The sequence below is a fragment of the Pangasianodon hypophthalmus genome, chromosome 3 (assembly GCF_027358585.1).
Source record: "Pangasianodon hypophthalmus isolate fPanHyp1 chromosome 3, fPanHyp1.pri, whole genome shotgun sequence".
Classification (NCBI taxonomy): Eukaryota; Metazoa; Chordata; class Actinopteri; order Siluriformes; family Pangasiidae; genus Pangasianodon; species Pangasianodon hypophthalmus.
The window spans coordinates 31369870-31392739 of NC_069712.1; the positions used below are offsets into that span (position 1 = coordinate 31369870).

Below are 22870 nucleotides of genomic sequence, written 5' to 3' on the forward strand. Positions count from 1 at the left end.
ATCCATTTGCTGTTACATTCAATGTTGTGGAATGACTGTGAAACAAGTTAGTTCCTGTCATCGCTTATGTTATTGTTGTTCCCTTACAAGTGGTATCAGGATAATACAGTGTAGATGATGGGTTAGGTTTTGTTGACTCCATTGGTTCAACACTAAAGTAAGCAGTACTTCACTGTGTGCACAGGGTGGGGGTCAGACAGTGCCACTGGCGTATAGCTTCACGCAGTTACAGTGAATCAGAGCTACAGTGATGTAATCTTGCCTACAGCCATGACTGGCAGAGAGAGAGAGAGAGAGAGAGAGAGAGAGAGATGGAGAAAGTGTGTTTTGTGAAATTTCCGTTTGGCCATGCTAGTCCTCATACGTTCATATCGAACCCCACCTCTATTCAATAATAATAATAATGATGTCATTATTATTACACATTTAACGAGTTACCATTAAATGCAACTATAAATGGATAAAAAAATACGACGTGTTATTCTTTAATATGTAAAAAATCGCTAGCCTTGGTAAATTGCTGTGGTAAGAGAAATAAAACACTCCAGGTTGTGCTGTTATAGAAAATAATCAACTCCGAGGTGGTAACAGTAACTCAGTAACTTCCAGCCCGTTGTTGATTATTTTCCTATAACGGCACAACCTCTAGTGTTTTACTCCTTATACACGGTACTCATATTTTAGATTTGGGGCATTTAATTGAAACATTGTATTTCTGCTAATCAGCACAAGTGAAACCATGGCAACCAGCAGGAAACTCGAGTCAGGAACACCTATGTCTCTATTACTTTAAAAAAAAAAAACTTTTTTTAAACATCTCTTAGTGAAGAATGATGAAATCTTGTTTGAGGAATCTAACGCATTGTTTTTCCACTGTTCTGACTGACATGTTGACTTCGAGTCTCTCCGCCCTGTAACACACACCTTCACTTTTTCTATGGATCACCACTTCAAAGTCCTGTCACTAGAATCCAAAGTCTTTATATGATATATGACCTTAGAGCACTCATACATACACTGCGTTCCTCTCTCTCACACACACACACACACACACCCAAGTGTTTTTCTCCCAATTCAGCATGCAGTAGTGGGTTATTTACCCAGGACAGCCCAAGCGGGGTTTGATCTCTTGTTTCTACCAGGGTTATGGGCCGGGGTCATGGTGGCTGGAGCGCTCCTGGGGCCGCTGTTCGTGTCTCCCTCTGCAAAAAGACTCGCTAGATTTAGATTTTATCATCATTACTAATTCAGTTGTGTTCAAGTTTTATTCATATAACAAGATTACATTTCAAAAAGTTTGACGAAGGTAGTCATTGAGTCAAAAAGACACTAAATTAACCCTGTGTGTTAGGATTATATGGATGTTATCATTAGAATTAAATATGTTACGTCAAAATGGTTTGTTTTTATGAAGGTTTCTAGCTCTGTCTCATTTGGCCAAAAAAAAAAAAACTGCAAATTTTCAAAAGTAATTGATTAACCAAGAAATATTTGGCACCCAGTGTTTGCTTCTTTAATCTTTACAAGTTATTAAAGCTCAAAGCATCACTCCGGATGCTAAACTGGATGCTGCAAGTTGTCGTTACTTCAGTTTAATTCAGCTGTATTTGCTTTTAACAAACAGACACAAGCCGTGTGCAGATTTATATTTGGATCCTTCCATCAACCTTCATAGCTTCAGTGTAAAACTAAAGACACACTGGATACCAAACATATCATGGTTGATCTACAGTTGGGAGGGTGGATGTATTTTTGTCTAATTTTTCTGTTAAATAATGCATTCATTTTAGGCAATAATACAATGAAACCAGTTATTTGTAAGGGGCTCAGACTATTGCACCCTACTCAAAGGATCATAAGATGTGAGAATCTAACTCATGTGCATTCAAACATATCTTCACTAGAATTATGCAGTTTATATTACTTTGGACTTAAGGTCATAAGTCATAGTCAAGAAGGAAAAAAGTGAACAAAAGAGCAGGAATCAACAGTTTCCTGGCAGCTAAGCTCATTCAAATGGCCTGAGGATCACTGGGTTAGTACTGTTTTACATCTCAAAACACAAAATTAGGAATAAAAGAGAGAAGTGAAATAAAAAGTAAAGAACATTCTCAAAAAGAGATAGATACAGTCCAAGAAACATGCTTCACACACGCAAAATAAATCTTTATTAAGGGTGTGGGAATACAGCGGTATAGTAGTATAAAATGATGATCAGGGCTTATTTTCATTGCCCCGTTTAAACAAAGTGACTTTTGTAAACCTGTCATCCTCATTTATCATCTTCTCTGGGTTAATATTATTATGCAATATTAGAAAAAGCTCAAGGCATATTTGAGATTTATATGTCATGTTGCCACGGATGAACTGGGAGTTCTTCATGTTTTGTTTCCAATACAATCACGGTTTAAATTCTCCACAACTGGCAACAAATTCACAATAAGCCATCTCAAACTTGCCAACATATACTTTTTATCCACTTTTAGTTACTTTTTATATTGTGCAACATCTGTGAACCCTCTCTCAAGACAAAAAAGGTCATAAATAGCTGGTCATGTTACTGAGAAGCTGGAAAGCACAGACTCCTCTGTCTTGAAGACTAATGCTGCGTTCGACTTGAGGTTGTAATTTGAACTTGTAATTCCCCAACTCCAACCAATAAAAGCCAAAGAAAACACTCCCTCAACATGAAATCCCTACTCGTCAACTTGGGGTAGTGTTCTCAACTATCAGTTCCTTCACTGTTTTACGGGGTGACGTCAAAACATGGCTGCGCACCGCATCAGAAATAAACAAAGCAGCACATCTTACCAGTAAATGAGTTCTACTGTATATACAAGTATTGCTTTAAATCAATCAACATACAGACATATTCGCTTGTTAAATCTAAATCACTGACTATACAGTTCATTTGTCATACAATCATTTACACTATACTTGTTGATAACAAAAGATGAACATGGAGGTGTTGATGGTTTTTTTCTACTTCGCAAGTCGAACGTGATGAGGTGGAAAATGACATCTTTCTAACTTGCAAATTACTATTTACAAGGCACGTTGAACGCAGCATTACTAATCATTACACTGGAGACTTCTTTTGGAAAACTGCACCATATCAACGACTAATTCTTTTCTTTGCTAAATAACAGCATGATTTCTCATTTGTTGTTAGTCACGGAATCAGTTTAAAATGTATTTCAGCAGTTTCCCTAATCAAATAAATGAATCCTTGCACTGCCACTTGGGTTATATTTCATTTATTATAATCATTTTTTTTAAATAAATATGGTCATACCATTATCTTACTATATTCTAAGAATACTGCCCCAGTCCCAATACTCACGTGTTTACTATTTGTGAAACGCACAATGAAACCAGTTCCCTGTTGATCATAACACTGTGAAAACGCAGCATACAGCGTATGAATATATTTGCACTGACGACGCGGGCATGTTGGCGCGATGATGCAGCTATTCTCAGCTTGATTTAAACAGAAGAACAAGTGAAAAGCTATCAAGCGGCATGTGTGCCAGAGAAAGAGGCCGAGGAACAGCTGGATCCCGAGACGATGGATTTGTATAGCTGTGCTGCTTGCATTTCCTGGAAATTCCTAGAGGAAAAAAAAAGCTAAGAGTGCCAGTAGTGATGAAGTGCAGCTATAAATACAGACACAGGATTAGAAGATTGACATCATTCGATCTCCATTTCTCTTCTTTTGACCTGTCATATCCATGGCTTCTCAAAGCACAGCTTTAGTGGAGGACCTGGCAGGATCGTAGGTGCTGATTTCTCATTAGATTAATGGGCTTTTGAGGACTGTTCCTCAAATACTCAAGCGTAAGCATTGGATACTCTCCAGACAGGGTCAACAAGTCCATTAGTCCATAGTAGAAGTAAGCAAATGCTCTTATACTGCACCAATCTGCCATTGACATAATTTATTAAATAAAGAATGACACGGCATAGTTTTGACTGGGAAACAAGTTAGTTCCTGTCATTACTTATGTCACAACAGTTATAAACAGTCATTCCCTCGCTAACCTCTCTTTTTTTCTCTCTCTCTTGAAGTTAAGGAGTAAAAAGGCTTGTCACACAGTGTATCACATTACTGTGAAACTGGAAAATGCAAAATCCTAAAGACGTTCCCGCTTCAGAAAACTTACTGAGCGATACAAAGCCCTGACACTGGAGACTCCTTCCACAAACGCTAAATAAACGTCTCCTTACAGAAAACTACACCATATCAACTACATCTACGTTTCTCTTTATTAAATAGCAACATGTTATTAATTCGTTTATTATTCGACTTTATTATGTGGTGATAGCTGTGAATTAGCTGTTACTATAAAAATGAAAATGTATTATGACACCACTACTGTCTGAACTGCTGTCATAGAAAATGAATCAACACCTTCTGACGAATCAGAATCGAGAATTCGACAGAAAGTTGGAATATTAGTATGTAATAATAGTCACGCAAATCAGCAAACTATGCTCACCCATTCATGACAACAAAATCACCCAGAGTTTTGTTTCTAGTAAGCAGCAAATGCTATTTGATATTAGAATTCAGCACTATTGATTCACCCGCTGCTACAGAAACATGAGTGCCTCAACTGTCAATCATTCAGTCTTGCAATCACTATATTATTCTCTTAGTGTCTTCTCATATTGATCATCAGATCATCGATTCAGCTAACATTAGCTTAAGCAGAAGTTCAGCATGTCTCTCTCTGAACTGAAAAGAAACAGAAAAATCAATGGTGAGTGCCATCACTTCCAGATAGAAAGTGCAAAAATGCTTCATTTTTACTTCAGGAGTTTCGTTTTTACCAGTTTTTGAAGAAGATTAGACAAACAGAGGATGAAGATGCGTTTTTGAGAGCAGTGCTCATTTGTTTTGTTAGGATAAAAGGGCAAAATGGCTTTTTATCAACAAAGTATTCTGGCAGTCATGACTGTACCACTGGATAAGAAAGTTATAGTGATTTAATGTATATAATACAGCATAATAGTCCTGAAGATTGGTATAAGGTTGATTTCTTAAGCTTGGATTATATAAGGTGATAAAAACACTTATGATGCTACAACACTCTAACACTGTAGGTTAGGTTAGGGGAGCCATTTTAGGTTTGGGATCCATTTTACCAAAAAATGATAACAATACTGCAACAAAAAAAAAAGAAAAGAAAAGAAATGTGTACACAAGATGGCTGCCACACATATCCTGTGGTCATTTGGAGCATTATATGTAGCTTTTTGTATATAAAAATGGAGAGTTATTTAATAAATCTCTCCATTTTTATATATAAAAAAGTATATGTATATATTTATTAGGAACATCAGGTCAGAGGAGAATGACCAGACTGGTTCGAGCTGACAGGAAGGATACAGTATCTCAAATAATCACTCTTTACAACCATGGTGAGCTGAAAAGCATCTCAGAACATACATCGAGCCTTGAGGCAGATAGACTACAAGAGCAGAAGACCACATCAGGTTTCACTTCTGTCAGCCAAAAACAGGAATCTGAGACTACAGTGGGCAAATGTTCACCAAAACTCCGTAGTTAAAGATTGGAAAAAAACATCTCCTGGTCTTTTTTTTATTTTAAATCATCAACTGATTGGATAAATGTATGAGTTGTACAGGAGTTCCAATAAACTGGATGTGTGTTGAAATTGAAGTGTATCCGCAGCTTTAACCTTGGTGCATCTGGCATCAAATCGTTGCATCTACTGTTGAAGTAAATGCAGTACAGCTGTTTGTGTGATCTAGGATTTCGGCTTGATAAAATGTTTGCTTAAAGGATAAAACGGTGCATAGTAGCTGATTTAAATATTCCAACTGGCATGCTGAGCAGCACTTGTTGCCCTGGGTAAATGTGTAAATTGGCATGCATTGGTGGTGATTGACTGCGGTTTCGGCTGGCGCGAGCGGCAGAGCCCCTGCTGATTCCAGCTGTCACCAGTGTCTATTAACCATGATAAATCACTCTCTTTCGTCTGAATCCAATCAAAAAGCCCTCATGAGAACTGTGGGCTGGTCAGCTTGGGCTAAATGATATTTCAAGCAGCGTGGAGTCGATGCCAGAACCGAGGGTGCGCGTGACACATCTGTGCACGCCGTTGTGTTATCATACTACAGCTGGAAGAGTGCGGTGTGGAGCAAAGGGAATGCTCAAAACCTCGAAACAATGTTAACACCTCATAAAGCAATCTGTTCTCACGTTTTCTTAAAGGCCACAGAGACTGACACAGAAGCTCACCACAAGCAATGATTGGATCAGAGCTAATGCTTAGCGAACGCCATGACTGGACCAGAACAAATAAAGTGCAAAATGGCATTTGAGCAAAGTTTCATCAACTTTTCAGCTTGTTCCGGGCCCACAGAGACACTCACATGCAAATGATGGCTTTTCCAAATCAGCGAGTGTTCGATGGCATTGTTATCAAGAGGGGAAATTGCTCTATCACTCCGAGGCTCGGCATGGCTTCTCACTCTGAAGGACGGTAATAAAGTGGCATGAATAAATGATGAAGAGGACCGGGCATGGCAATAACGCAAACTTTAGCAAACTGCAGTATGCACAGTTTTGTTTGCACCAAACTTTAGAACAAATGGGAATTTGGCTTTAATCTTTTTTCAAATTCTGCTGGAAAACTGCAGGATCTCAATTTGGGCTACATTATATACACACTCACTGGCCACCTTAATTGGAACACCTGTACACCTGCTCGGTCTTGCGATTATCAGCCAATCACGTGGCAGCAGCTCAATGCATAAAACCATAGCTAATATTTATTAGTTAATTAGTTAGTTAGTAAGTTAATGTTCACTTCAAACATCAGGATGGGGAAAACTGTGACTTTGACCACGGAATGGTTGCTGCGCCCTGGTTTCAGTATTTCTATAACTGCTGATCTCCTGGGATTTTCACGCACAACAGCCTCTAGAGTTTACACAAAAATGGTGCATAAAACAAAAAACATCAGCGAGTGGAAATTTTCAGAATCAGAATAGAGAATTATGTGAGGGGAAATGCCTTGTTGATGAGATAGGTAGGAGGAGAATGGCCAGACTGGTTTGAACTGACAGGAAGGCTTATGGTAAGTCAAATAACCACTCTTTACACACTGTGGTGAGCAGAAAAGCATCTCAGAATTCACAGCATGTCGAATGATGTGCTACAAGAGCAGAAAACCACACTGGGTTCCACATCTGTCATCCAAGAAAAATATAGGATATCTGTTTCCAGTCTTGAACTGTTCAGGTTAGGTTATACTTGGGGTAGCCGTCAGTATACCTGTGAGTCAGTGAGCAAAAACGCCTCTTCTCTGGCGAAAAAGAACAAACTCCATAAAGCATCTGTGTCCAGATTCGTAAACCGTGTCTGTGTGCGATCATCACGCCTCATAATCTTTCGCTTTCATCACAGTATGTGGCCTGCTGAGGCCGCTGGTCAAGGTCAATGTGTATTCATCTCCCACTTACTCCTTCACACTCCTTAACTTGCCACATGTCCCATCAAAGAGCTTTCTCTCTCTCTGCTGTGCTAGTCTGCGATTGTCTGACCTCCAAACGCTAGTCAACCAGATGGTGTGCTGGGCGTGTAGGGAGCTGTGGGAAGCCGCAGGTTCTACAGCTAAAGGACGAGCTCTAATGTTGCGTAAGGCCTCATTAACACCGCGCTACACTGTGTTAACATCCCTTGAGGAGCTCCTAAATGCTCCGTGGCGGCCTTAAATGTCCTGTGCACTCCATCAATAGCACGAAGCTGATAACAAGCTCTGCGTGAATAGCGGTGAGCTGCTTTCCTAGCCTAATGACGTGTGACCCAGCGCTCCATTTCCCTTTCCCACACTGAATTCTTCTCTTTAAAGACTCAAAACGCCCGACATTTCCCCTCTGACTCGAACACATTGCGCTTGATGATGCAACACTATACCTGAGCATTAGCAAGAGAAGGATAATCCTTTGATCCACTTTAAACAGAAGAGCTTTGGGGGAGAGTGAGTGAGTGCACGAGCGGCTAAAATCGATAATTTCTTGTACGCACAGCCTGGAGTTTCTATTTTAACATGGCACTCTATTGATTTGCGTTTTCAGGAGATTTCTCTCCGAGCTTCAGCCAGCTCCAGGAGGACAGCGGCGCATTTACAAGAACAAAAAGCCAGAAATGGAGGGAAGGGAGCTGGAAAACGATAGCTTCTCCAGCGCCTCTCTTGACGTTGGCTAACAGGGCTAATGGGATAAGCGGTCTGTAGGAGTATACAACACAAAAGAGCTTTGTGCTAAATGAGTGACACTTCCCCAGGCTAGTGCCATGCTACACTGAGCTGCTATTGTGGAAGTAAAAGATTCGAGTTTAAAGGGCGAGATGGTTAGCAAGAGTCTGTCTTCAAAACACTGTAAGCTCCATCGTATCGGATCTGGTGAAGCAAGTCATGAAGCGAGCAAAACTGGAAGATGTGCAGGGAAGATAAATGAGGAACTAGACAGCAGCTTTGTTTTTTGTTTTTTTTTGCTTTGAATACCAAGCCTAGGATATTTCTATGGTGAATTATCTTTATGTCTTTTCCATATTACCTATGTTATCGTCATGTTAAGTGAGTTTACAAAAAGTCAGAAAATGTGAAAAACTCACAACATTATTATTTATTTAAAAATTCAGTTTTTATTCATACATCTCTTTCATGCTATGTGAATATTTCTGCTAAAAAAACATTTTTTTTTAGCTTTTTAAAGATATTTACGCATGTCCAGAAACTTGTAGAATCTACGACTCGTGATTGCAGAACATCTTACTTTTCTTTTCATTCATCACCCTTCTGATAATTTAAAGCAGGCTTATCATTCACATGAATGAATAAATGAATGAATGAATGAATGAATGAATGTTGAGATGAGAAGGTATTAATTGATGCTTGTTTCAATGTTGTGTGCAGAAGAAATACCTGCATTGTACTAAATTGTATCCAGGATTAATAATCCTATATAAAGTAGCCAAAATATAATTACAACGTTAGTGAATGTTGATGATCGTTGTTCATTGTTTTTTTATTTACAGGTTTGGTTTTCCTTCGCTGTTAATTATATTCCAGCCAGCAACTATCGTGTTCTGTCTGCTGAATGTTAGAATAAAAATCAGCTCCACTCTACAAATCACCAGCTACGTTTTACCGAAAGTTCACAGCGTATAAGAAATATAGTCTTTTTTTTCCAATGAGAGCTAACATGAAGAGGGAAAACCTGTTGAGAGGGGCTCTGAGTCTGGAGGTGATTAGTGCTGATCTGCTGTAGCGTGACGTCCTGACAGCCTCTTAGCGCCACATCAGATTCGGGATGTGCTGCAAAGCCATGTGTCTCGCCTGGAAGGTTGCCACTACAGATGTTTTCCTGCACACTTTCCCCTCAACCCACCCACACCCCCCAAAGTTGACACCGTACACAAACACAGTGACAGAAGCTCCCTGTGAAAGACTGTTCCTTACCTCTCACACACACACACACACACACACAAAATATGACAACAAGTCAGAAAATCTGTAAGGAATAAAACACTTGGGGACATGTTTAGAAAACTAATCAATGACAGGGTGGTGGGATTAAGCAGATTTACTGTTACCATCCCAAAATCCCACCGTTGATTATTTTCCTCAAACAGCATTTTATTCCTTTTATACCACAGCAGTTTGCTAGCTATTAGAATGTTTTATTTATTTAGAATGACACATCATACTTTTTGTCCATTTAGAGTTACATTTAATGTTGTGGAACGTCTATGAAAGAAGTTATCACTTACATTATAACAGTCTCTCCCTCATCAGCCTCTCCTTTTCTCTCTTTTGATATTAAAAAAAAAAAAAACACACAGCTTTTCATGTTACTACGAAGTCCTCAGGTGAAGATTTTCCCATGGTGGAAATCTGTTACAGCTTTACGCCTGACTGTTACACAGAAAACTTAACGATAACATATTACAATTAGCACATTAATATAAACCTGTGTTTTGCCTTGCAACTATTGCCAGAGCTGCTGTTATAGAAAATTAATCAATGCCTTCTTATGCCAATTGCATCTCAGGGTGCAATTTTTTTTCCCTGGTGGCTTTCTTTATTTAAGCAACAGCAGAAAAAAGCTATAATTGAAAACCACGTATCTGTTTTTCGCAGCCAGAATGCAACAGGAATTACTACAGGAAGTGATATCACACAGAAACACATACAACTGGAAAGATTTACTTGGCTACTATGTTCTTGCTATGACAAAAATGACTAAAAATGAGAGAAATTGTGTAAAAATGTTATATAGTATGTTATATTTTAGTGTGATTCTGTGCTGCCTCTCAGCAGCTAGCACTAATATAGCACTAACTCACTAGCTAGCTCATATAACAGCTGTTTTTGAAGGATAAAACAAAAAGCTGCTCATTAATTTGCTTCAGTAAAGTATTTGGAATGTTACTTGCTTACCTCAGGGCCTGTTTATGCTCAAATATTTCAGTGTTTACTTTTTTTTTTTAAGGTAATTGTGTTTTTAGCCCTAGCTCTACAGTCATGACTAGCTACAATTACTGCTAATGCTAATGTTCATTTTGTGTAAATAAAGATGTTTGTGCTTTGAAATGAACTTGTTACAGGCTTAGTTAGCGTTGCTCTTTCTCTCCTTCTCCAGAAAGCCTTTTTCTTCTCACAACACATTTCCTTTTGTATTTTTTTTTTTTTTTTCATTTTAGCAAGTAGCACCAAACATTGTAATATTAGGTTTGTACAGTTACCACAGAGTGATGTTTTTTTCATTCTCTGTACAGAATAAGAATGAGAAATTACCATTTTCCTACAAGCTAAAAGTACTGATATGTTTATTATTTCATAAAGCTTTGACAGGATGATGTGATTTTAGCATTTTAGCATGATGGATAATTGTTAGAATAATAAAAAAAGCTCTTCTCTGGAGAATCTGAGAACTGACTCATCTTTATTCATAATTGCTTCTACAGAATGTCTGATGTCCACGTTCTTTTCTGAGCTCTACCCCGTAATTTAAGCAATTTCGATCCCACCAACTCAGCAGACTGCCTATTATGCTTTGTGTCACATTCTCTTCCCAGTCCCATTTTTCCTCAAAGACCTCGTAAGCGGTAAATGACAAGCAGCTGACGCTACCGATGAATCAATCCACGAACTCAATAATTCAACGCTGTGCGTTTCCTGACAATAGATTTCATTGTTTTCTGAAGTGTTCATTTTTAGTCAAACTGAATTAGGTTTGTTCCATGTTTTTGTGCTTTTTAATGGCTCTATTGCGGATTGTCTAGCAACTGAGCAGCCGCCTGTAATTCCTAGGCTTTTCTGGTTGGCCTGGTTTGGAAGAGCGTGTGATTGAAATAGGCGCGTGTGAAACATGGAAGGATGTGTGTGTGTGTGTGTGTGTGTGTGTATGTGTGCTTGATGGAGAGGTAATGTGAGAGGGAGTTGTGGACTGTGTTTTTGAGCTCTTTTTCTGTCTGCAGCTAATGGTGTGCCAGTAATACAGAGTCAACTCGCATCATGAGAGAGAGAGAGAGAGAGAGAGAGAAGAGAAATGGATGAAATGGGTTCTGATTGACTTGTACATGGAACAGTGCTTCACAAGAAACACTCGAATTAAGTGTGTGGAGAGGAGGACCGTTTCTTCAAAGTCTAACTTTAACATATGTTTACATGTCCCTCCACCTCCGCCCACAAATCTTCATATTTTTTACTCTTTAAGTTTTTTCCTTAAAATCACTAACAGTCTGGAATTAAGTCTGTCCCTGAAATTACCACTGGATTTTCATATTGTTTCAATGATGCAAAACCGAGTTGCTGTTACCCGCCCCCTTACATTGATTATTTTCCAATAACGGCATATCCTGAAGTGTTTTTCTCCTCTTATACCACAACAATATGCCAACAATATCATTTTTAATGAATTAAAAAACAACACCTCTTAGCTTTTATGTGTTTATCGTTACATTTAATGTTGTAGAACGTCCGTGAAACAAGTTAGCTCCCAATATCGCTTTCATAATAACAAGACTAGACATCATTCCGTTAGCAACCTCACTTTTTTTAATCTCTTGAACTTTATTTTAAAAAAAAAATAAACATAGCTTGTCATGTTAACAAGAAACCTCAAAGCATAAACTCCTCTGTCCTGAAGACTCATGTCAGAAAACATTCTGGCATTTACAAAGCACTGACACTGGAGACTCATTCCATAAATGTTAAATAAACAGCTCCTTACTGTCACTGATGACACAATTTTGGTTAAAGCATGATTTTTCATCTATCTGGATGCTAGCCTGTTATGCTATAACATTTTTATCAGCTGTTGTTGTATCAGAAAGTAGCATATCGCTATGGACAGTAACTATAATATTGGTGCTTAACTATAAGCTTCCCGTACCTACATAAGCAACATAAACCTTGTAGCTCCAGTACAAAACTAATGAAGCACCAAACAGGTCTTGATTTTGATTTTGGGATTAGTATATTTTCGCTAAACTATTCCTTTAAATACCATTGCACCTTGAAACCACCTTGAAGTATTCAGGTATAATAGTTTGGCCATATTTCCCTCGTCCTTTGTAGCTAATTACATTCAAATTGTCCACTCGTATATCTACTGTTTGCTTATTCCTGTCTTTCTTAATTGTCCTTTTACCCTCTGCGTCTCTCTGGTTTTCAATCAGATAGCTTTTGAAATCTTTGCTCTTAACCTTGGGCACAACCAGGTGATTCATATCCTGGTGAGCTCTATTTAAAACTAAATATAGTTTTCCTCTGATTGCACTACGGCTGTTTACCTTACAGCCCATTAGGAAGCAGCGGTACATTTGTGTTTATGAGTGCCTGAGTACTCCTCGATCAGCACTAGTCCATCTTCCTTCCAGCACACATGACCTTTCATCCAGGAACTGCTCTGACTTGTTTATTTTAGTTGGTGTGAGCACATGGTCTGGTGTGAAGAAGACAGGAGATGTCCGATAAGCTATTTAATTGAGCGGAAACCCTATCAATATGGCGTAGAACCCTATCAATATGTTGAGAAACTTGGCGGGGGAACGCCAAGTTAACACGGACTCAAAATTCTCGACTACTTGGGGTGCAACGTTGTTCACTGAGCTAAGCTACATTTCTAAAGCTCCGTTTTTCATTTAATTGTAAGGTGTATTGTATGCCATTGGGAAACCATCTTGCATCATAATGAATGTTAGTTTTCTAAAATCCGCTGAAGTTTAAGGTTCAAAGGGGTTGCAATGTATTATCCCGCTACCAACAACTGCTTATCAACAACACTTACACCAAAGTGACTTATAATTGAAATGGAATCCAATCCCAGGATAGAGCTGAGTATTTGAAGGTTAAAGGTCCTTCTCAAAAAGCCAACAGAGGCTGTCCTGGGAACTGACCTCACAACCCTCTCATTACAACAGAACCTCATCCACTATTCTAAACATTATGCAAAGAACGCTTAGTGCTGTTGTAAAATGTCTGATTCCTCTTATATCACATAGCAATTTGACAATGCAACATCAGCATATCATACTATTTATCCATTTATAGTTACTTTAAATGTTGTGGAAAACCTACCAAACAAGTTAGTTCCTGTTTTCACTTACATCATAGCAGCTATAGACAGTCTCTTTTTTTGTTTCTCTTTTCAAGTTAATAAACTTGTCATGTTACTGATTAATCGCAATGTGCAAACTCCTCTGTCCTGTAGACTTTCCCCTGTCGGAAAAGTCACTGTTACAAAGCGCTGACAATGCAGACTCCTTTCATGAAAGTTAAGTAAATATCTCCTCACAGAAAATGTCACCATATCAAAAGTTAGCTAAGTCCCTCTCTCATGAAGCTAATGAAACTCATGTTCCCGCACAACCATGTCCAAAAACATCATTACAGCTTTACCTCTGACTGACACTGGAGACTCCTTCCATAAATGTTAAATACGTTTCGTCACAGAAAACCTCGCCATATCAACAGTTACACGTTTACATGAAAGCCAGTTTACATCTGTTAGGTCCCCTGTTAGTCGTTACTATAGAAACGATAACACGGTAGAACGAGTGCAATAATATAAACCTACTACCGTTAGAGCTGCTGTTCCCAACCAATCAGATCGGAGAATTCCACAGCGCTGTGGTATAAACAGGGATACATTATTTAAACCTCAGGCCAACAACAACAAAAAAATCGAAACAATTCTAAGTATTCAAGCTTCTGGACTCAGGCCTGACTTTGTTTGGATATTTGGTGTTTTATTGCTAACTCCACGCCTGTACAGAACTAATCCAAACAAAAGCCAAACAAATCATAATTTTTTCCACCCCTGACTGCTGAGAAGGAGCCGTAAGCAACGGCAGCACACGCCAGAGACCTGAACACTCCAGACTCCACCAGCATATTGTGTCTGTCTCCGGCGGCGCCTTGACTCGTAACTCCTTTTGTAGGGTAGGAATCACAGCCTCAGAGCACAGTCGTCAATCAAAGTCAAGAGCTTTTCAATGGGGAATAAGGAGCCATCTCGCATTCCAGGCATTTTCCCGTAAATCTCTCTGTTCTCACAGACGCTGAGAGTCAAACGTAGAAAAGTAGCGAGGCGCATGCTATTTTAATTAGCGTAGGGTTTTATTCAGTGACTCGCGTTCTCTAAGGGGAGCTCATGATTCTTTCAGTTTTTTTTTTTTTTATTCCAGTGACATTGACATTGAGGAGAGCAAAAGTTTTCCTCAGGTCATGAACTTAAAAACTGTTAGTAAAGTAAAAGCTGGGATCATGCTTCTGCTTGGTATTCATCAGCCCACATATTTTGGATTGATTTACATTTTCATTTATTATAGAATGTTATAGAACTTTTACCTGCTTATACTTACATTTAATGTTGTGGAACATTGCTGTGATGTTATTACTTCTGTAATAACAGCTATAAACATATGTTCGCTCACCAACCAAAAACGTAACTGTTATAAGAAACACTGACAGTGGAGACTCCTTCCATAAATCCATAAAAAATAAACGTCTCCTTAAAGAAAACTTCACCATATCATCTATGTTCTTGGCTAAATAAATGCACGTTAATAGTCTGTTTATCATTAGACTTAGATCATGTGGAGCGTCCACCATGCAAGTCCCTGTGAATAGATGTTACTATAGAAACGATAACGTATTACAGTAAGGTGTAGTATTACGATTGTTTTATCCACTAGAACAGATTCTAGAAACTTATAAGGAAGGGTTATAGCTACCAGGTTAGCATCATGCAAACTTCCTTCTGTTTTTTTTTTTTTTTTTCTAATAACTTTCAAGATGGCAGTACTACTGCTTTTAGCTATGTAATATACTTTTGTCTGTTTTTATAGATAACAGAAGGTGAATGTGTGGTGATATAGACATGCAGTGATACTAAACTGGTAGCTTTAAGCTTCACTTTACTTGTTAGTAACAGTAGCATTAGCCTTGTGTATGTATATATATATATATATGTGTGTGTGTGTGTGTGTGTGTGAGTGTGTGTAGATGTATAGGCTGCTGTGAATTGCTGTGTACAACACCATAGCTCAGGTTTGACAGAATGCAGATGATATTTTCCTGATATTTCAGTTCACACTCTGTAAATACGCCACTCTCTCTAAGACTTGAAGAGTTATAGACTCTACGTCTCACATGTCTCTCCGACTCGCGCACTAAAGGACAACATTTAGTCTACTTGAGATGAGCAACTCGAAACATTTGACTTCACTCGGTTCCGTGAACCTTTATGCTTTCACCATCTGCTGCGCTGCTCATCTGGTTATGAAATAGAGAGCACCACTGCCACCCAGAGGCCGATCGTAAACAGCAACGACAGAAGCAAAACACATACACACACACACGCGCGCACACACACAGGCTCCAGCATTCCACATCGTTAGTAATGAAGTACCCATGAAATAAACTTCAGTCCAAACTATATCTCCTCATGCAGCATTCCACAGCATGCAGTCACAGAAAAGGAAGTTGGAAAGCAGGAAACAGGAAACAAGAATGCCTGATAATCATTTTAAAGTCACATTTAATAGTCAGGATCAGTCTCTATAAAGGCTCTGCACAGTAATGCCATTTAGTGAATAAAATCAGCCAATCCTACCTGAATAGATGGGTGCCAATCGAAATATATCTGATGCACGGCTAGTCATGGGCTCGTAAGGAGATTCCTCCAGTAGATCATTTCCTGTTGAACAAACAAATACATAGATTAAAAATGTAACGGTGTGTTTAAAATTGCCGTGTTCATACGTGGTTCGCTTGTTTTTACAGCGTTTTAGGCTGTTATTTAAATTTCCGCCTGGTTGAGCATACTGGTCAGCGGTGGAAGAGGCCGAGAGATCAAACGACTTCACAGTTGATAAACTCTAACTCACGTTTTCCTGAGGACTCGTGTGTGTGCGTGTGTGTGTAAGTGAGCAGGATATAACCCAGACATGTCGCTGTGCTTTAGAACAAAATGGCCACTCTGGAGTCTGGAATTAAGACCTACAGTGCTCATTCTGAGAACATGAACACAATTGAACACAACGTTTTTACCTCACGCACAGCAACACACACGTTCTGTGTGTGTTTATTCCTGTGCTCTCTTAAAAACAAAAAAGGGTACCTTGGTTGTCGCTGGAATGTTCACCTGGAAACCTTATGTACTTTTCTTGGTAAAATATAAAAAAGGAAGTTAGGAAAGGATGTACCATGGAGAGGACCACCCCAGCAACAAGAAAAGGGACAGTTTAGTACAATTTTTCCTGGGAAAATTCCCTGTCTGCATCCTGAAAATAATTCCACATCCACAGCACTTTTTAGTGCTCTAAAGTGATCTCGTGTGAACTATAGTGATATATTGTGATCTATATTGATCTATAGTTATCTATAGATCACAATTGATCATTATAGAGCACTATAGTTCACAATGTTGTAAACTGTGACCTATAGTGCTCTGTGATGATCTATTGTGATCTGTCCAGATCTGTAGTTACCTGGACCGATCCATTGTGATCTATAGCAATATGTAATGATATATTGTGATCAATAATGATCTCTTGTGCTCTGTAGTGTTCTACAGTGATCTGTACTGATACATTGTGATCTATATGATTCAAGTTATCTATAGTGATCTAGTGTGATCTTTAGTGTCTACAGTGCTCCATGTTGATCTGTAATGACTTATGTGTGATCTATAGTGCTCTGCAGTGGTCGCAATAGATCATTATAGAGCACTATATGTCAGAATATTGTAGATCTGTAGTGATCTACAGTATTGTGACCTATAGTGCTCTCTAACGATCTGTTGTGATCTGTAATTACCTGGACTGATCAATTGTGATCTATAGTAATATGTAATGATATATTGTGATCAATAGTGAGCTCTTGTGCTCTGTAGTGTTCCATAGTGATCCGTACTGATACATTGTGATCTATATGATACAAGTTATCTATAGTGATCTAGTGTGATCTTTAGTATCTATAGTGCTCTGTAGTGATCTGTAATGACTTGCGTGTGATCTATAGTGTTCTGTAGTGATCGCAATAGATCATTATAGAGCACTATAGGTCAGAATATTGTAGATCTATAGTGATCTATGGTATTGTGACTTATAGTGCTCTGTAATGATCTATTGTGATCAGTCCTGATCCGTAGTTACCTGGACCGATCCATTGTGATCTGTATGGTATAAGATATCTATAGTGATCTAGTGTGATCTATAGTGCTCTGTAGTGATCTGTAATGATATATTGTGATCTATAGTGCTCTGTTGTTACTTATAGTGATCTATAGTGATCTATATTGATGTGTGCACCTTGTAGATGTTGGTAGAGTCCCCAGTAGATGCGCAGGCAGTTCTTCTCCTTCTTCATGCCTCTTTTGCACCTGCAGTTGTACAGCGGGCTCTGCTTGAGCGCGTCCAGGGCGCTGCGGCACTCGTCCCTCCCCTCGGCGCTGATGTTGCCCTCCTTCCCCGCTATGCACTGCCTCATAGTCCGATACTTGGTGCTGCATCCCGGCTCCTTTAAGCACAGCTCACTGGCTCCAACGCAGTCCATCCGGCTCGCTGCAGCAAACACGGACTTTTCTGCAGACAGCAGGACGTCTGTGCGTAGAAACATGGTATCCTTAACTCCTCCATTTACACCTCATCATCAACCCTACTACTCAAAGGACTTAAATGACTTGTACTTGAATTAATTTAGCACTAATTTAATTGTGTCTATGAAGCAAATATCCCGGTTCTCCTCCCGGGGGTCGATAAAAGTCATTTTCCAAGTTCTCAGCCATATTTATGAGACTCCCACACATCTGTGTGGAGAGGATTAACCACATACAAGCTGCTTTAAAGATTAAACCCCAAACAGATTATTATTATTTTTTTATTCAGACTGCAGTGAAAAGCAAAGACTCTGGTCTCACTGGTCATTAAAAGAAAACCTACAGCAGACACATGTTGTATTGACTCGTGTATAGTGTTGATTTGCAGTCCAGGAGGACAGAGATTCTAAGAGTTCATACAAATGTGGTATTACAGAGCAAGCTTTAAGTGCAGTTCAGACCAGAGCTTCAGGTTACAGTTTAACAGTTCATTCTGTGCTATATGGAGACATGTTGTGCTTGAAAATGTCTAAAAAGAGAGAGAGAAGTTTGTGATTTGAGTTAAATATGTGAGTTAAAGAAAAGTTGCTCGATTTTTGTAATGCATGTGAGGAGAAAGGAGCAACTCACCCAGCAGCGGAAAGAGAACGCAAACCGTGGAGACGATCATCGCGGGTCCGATCCGCGTTTCCAGCGCGCGGTCCTCCGTGCGTGCGTGTGCGTGTTTGTGCGTGTGTGTGTGTGTGTGTGCGTGTGTGTGTGTAAAAAGCAGCTCACTGATTACAGACCCACACGCTGCTCTTTACATCCATCGGAGCATCTCTCCTCACTCCTCACGCGCACTCCTCTTCCCGCACCGGGATTCCCGCAAGCACAAAGTGATGGTCAAAAGGTTCCTTAAAAGCGCTCCGGGATCGGGACGCTCCGGGACGGGGTGGTCTCGCGCTGCTCGTGCATGGGGGAGGTTTATAAAAAGACACGCGGATCGCTTTCCGAGGTCTCCAAAAAAACTCCGGAGTGGCAGCACGCGGCAGGGCGCGCGGTGTGGCACTAAACGGGAGCGCGCGCTCCTGCGCTCTCAGGGTTTTTTTTTTTTTTTTTTTTTTTTCCTTCACGCACGCGCTGCGATTCGATGCAGCAGGGGTTAAACTTTTATTTTCCCCAAACGAGAGTGTTTCTGTATTTATGCTAACACGTGAATTATGACAAAAAAACCCACACCTATTATTATTATTATTATTATTATTGTTATTATTATTATTAAAAGAAGAACAACAAGGACAACAAGAAGAATCAAAATAATAAAAGAAGAAGTAGAGAAAAAGAAAGAGCAGGAGGAGAACAAGGAGAACAAGAAAGGAAAAAATAAAAGAATAAGTTAAAAAAAAAAGAAGAAGAACAAAGCAAGAAGAAGAAGAGACAAAGAAAGAGCAGGAGAAGAGCAAGAACAAGGAGAACGAGAAAGCAAAGAATGAAAGAATCAGTGAAAAAGAAGAAGAAGAAAGCAACAAGAAGAACAAGAAAGAGAAGAAGAAGAAGAAAAAGAAGAAGAAGAGACAAAGAAAGAGCAGGAGAAGAACAAGAACAAGGAGAACAAGAAAGGAAAGAATAAGTGAAAAAAACAAAGAAGAAGTACAAGAAGAACAAGAAAGAGAAGAAGAAGAAGAAGAAGAAGAAGAGAAAAACAAAGAAGGAGCAGGAGAAGAACAAGAATAAGGAGAACAAGAAAGAAAAGAATAAAAGAAACAGTGAAAAAAACAGGAGAAGGAGAAGGAGAAGTTTATTGTGGAGCTGTGACTGTCGTATTGTTCTCCACAATCTTCTACTGTTTCACTGATCTTCCATGTTACCTAACACAAGGAGTCACAGAGTCACTGCTTGGAGGCTTGTAATGTATTAGTCTTTACATTGCCCCCTAGATGAGAAAATTATGAAGTCAGTGCTTCTGAGGTCATTTTCTATTTGCAGACACAAAATGCTCGGGGTCACACTGTTCAGATGATGATGTGAGTCAGACGCCATGGTCTGATTTCAGCACTCTGCGTCATAGGTATTAATCTGGCCTGAGAAAACCTTGTCTACACAAAGTAGCTCATATTATACTCTTTAAGTCTTAAGAGAAAAAAAAAGTCTATACTTATAAACCCACCCTTTTTTTTAGAACCTGAGTATAAGCACTACATACAGAATATTAAGATGTAATATGTGCCTTTTCTCATAAATTATTTGGCTTCCTACATGGAGGTAATTTGGCTGACTCAATTTTCAGCAGCAAAAAGTGAGTGATGTGAGCTTTAGTCCACTCATGAGTTATAGGATTAAACTGGTGGAGATTGCCATCTATTGGTGTAGGCGTCTCGCTCACTCTGGCTGGATGTCAAATGGTGCCCTGCTGAAAATAAAGTGCCCTACACAAACACTTTTGGAGGGAATAAGGAGCCATTTGGGACTCAGCCAGAGAAATAATTTAGAGTCGGGTATAACGAGTGAGAGGCTGAATCACAAATGTGGCTTACTTCTCTAATGCATGTACAGTATAGTGCACTGTATAATATTCCATACCCTATAGTGCACATATATAGGTAGTGGGAAGCCTTATACATACATACACACATATGTGTGTGTGTGTGTATCTATATACATACATATATACACACATATATATATATATATATATATAAATTCATTCAGATATAGGTCAAAAGCTTCAGTTAACGTTCACATCTAACATCACAATGGGGGAAAATGTGATCTTAGTCGCACAATTGTTGGTGCCAGATGGGCTGGTTTGAGCATTTCAGAAACTGCTGATCTCCTGGGATTTTCACACACAACAGTCTCGAGAGTTTACAGAGAATAGTGGGAAAAACAACAACAACAACAACCAAACACATCCAGTGAGTGGCAGTTCTTTTTGTACGAAACGTCTTGTTGACAAGGAATAGCCAGATTGATTTGATCTAACGTGAGCATTATGGTACCTCAAATAAACACTCTTTACAACCGTGGTGAGCAGAAAAGCATCTCAGAATGCACAACACATCAAATCCTGATGCGGATGTAGCCTCAGAACAGCTATTATAACCACTGGAGTGTAAGTGATAACAGGAACGATCTTGTTTCACAGATGTTCCACAACATTAAATGTAATTTTAAATGGATCAACGTGGGGTGTGTCATTCTTTAATTAATAGGAATTAAACTCTCTGCACTAAAACTCTGCTTCATCACATCATCCCTTTGTTGGATATTTTTTCTATTACAACATACCTCCAAGTGTTTGATTACTTACTTTTCTTCATACCTAGTGTAGTGCACGTATATAGGGATTAGGATTCCTTTCTCTTCCCAGCTCTATGGTGAATACTACTGAATACGAATTATGCTTTTATTATAATTGTAACATTACTTTCCAATACATATTTGCAGATGTATCACATTGGACTTTAACATAGTAAGTATAATTTACATGCTATTGATTGTTCTAGATGCAGTTTAGCTGACTGGATGGTATAATATTTTTCAAATCACTGAGTCAATTGATTGTAGATCTGCAGTGAAGTACCATCGAGTACAAATACACATATAAATCAAAGTGGTTGTCTCCTATCCTAATGAACTTTAAGTGGCGGGTGTATGTTTACTTATGGACTTTCGGCAAGCAGTGCTCAGGAAATTTACTGCTCTAATGACCAGACTGATTTGTATCCTTTGCTATTGAGCTTAGTGACAATTCTGATGGTGATTTACGAGTGTGTGTGCATGATCCGGTGTCAGGAAAATCCTATTTTAATTGTACAGTCGCGATGAGTAAGCAGGTCTTGGAAGTGAAGTAGAATGGCTAAAAGGTATCAGTCTGAATCATATGAAAAGCCTGAGTCGATATTGATGGAGCCTCGGTCACGAGTGAGCGTTCACACTATAATGTGCCTCGTGGCTTCAGATCAAACACCATTCTGTGGAAATTGGAGGAAGTAAAGGATGGTGTGACAAACACTGAAGAGCCAAATGGCCTGGGATTAAAGTTAGTGAATGCTGACTGTGCTTATTAATGTGAAACAACACAGAAGCTGGTGGCTCTTAACAGTCTTTGGAGCACATCTGTGATCAATTACAGGCAATCCTGCAACTGGAAGGAGTGAGAAAGTGTGGATGTGGATTAGATTTGGCACTGATGATCTGTTTATTTCAGAGTATATTAGAAGTTGGTTCAGGAACACACTCTGAGCCAATGCACACTAACAATTTCTGCAGCTCACGTGCTAATATAGATAGCATAATGCAAATCTTTTATCTGTTTTATCAGGGAAAATAAATAGATGTAGAAAGACAGACTGTTCTGTGAAAACAGATGCAGACTTCCTCTTTGTCCTTATGTAATATTTAAGCTGAAAATGAGAAAAACAAAAAAACAAACAAACAAACAAAACATTAAAACATGTAATATTGGTGGTTTAATAGTCCAACTCAACATTTTCCTAGTACGTTTTGTCTGTTTGATTTATTTATTTCTCAGTTTCTTCACTTCAGCACTTTGGTTTTCAATAAAGCAACTGTCACATAGTGATGTGTCGTTCGAGATTCGACTCTTTGAACTGGCTCTTTTAGGTGAGCCGATTCATTCTTCTGAAGATCCGTTTTCGACGGTTTTTGTTTAGACAAAAAAAAGGGCGTGGGAGTTGAGTCGTTTGTGAGTCGAATGATTGGTGACTCATCGACTCATTTG

The 22870-nt window shown here is 39.0% G+C and overlaps 1 protein-coding gene across 2 annotated transcripts in view; it reads right to left on the bottom strand.

Moving 5' to 3' along the window:
* The window catches only part of gfra1a (gdnf family receptor alpha 1a), an 85174-nt gene extending 65968 nt beyond the window's left edge, over positions 1–19206 (bottom strand). Inside the window, exons 1-4 of one of the 2 annotated variants that reach the window (XM_026939518.3) lie at positions 18775–19206; positions 17858–18148; positions 16159–16242; positions 1101–1202 (exon numbers count right to left, since the gene is read on the bottom strand). In XM_026939518.3, the coding sequence (XP_026795319.1) occupies positions 1101–1202; positions 16159–16242; positions 17858–18148; positions 18775–18814 (517 nt within the window). In that variant the 5' untranslated portion in view covers positions 18815–19206. The remainder of the gene's footprint in view (positions 1–1100; positions 1203–16158; positions 16243–17857; positions 18149–18774) is intronic. The other variant, XM_026939519.3, reaches the window with a different exon arrangement.
* Positions 19207–22870: the final 3664 nt, after the last annotated feature.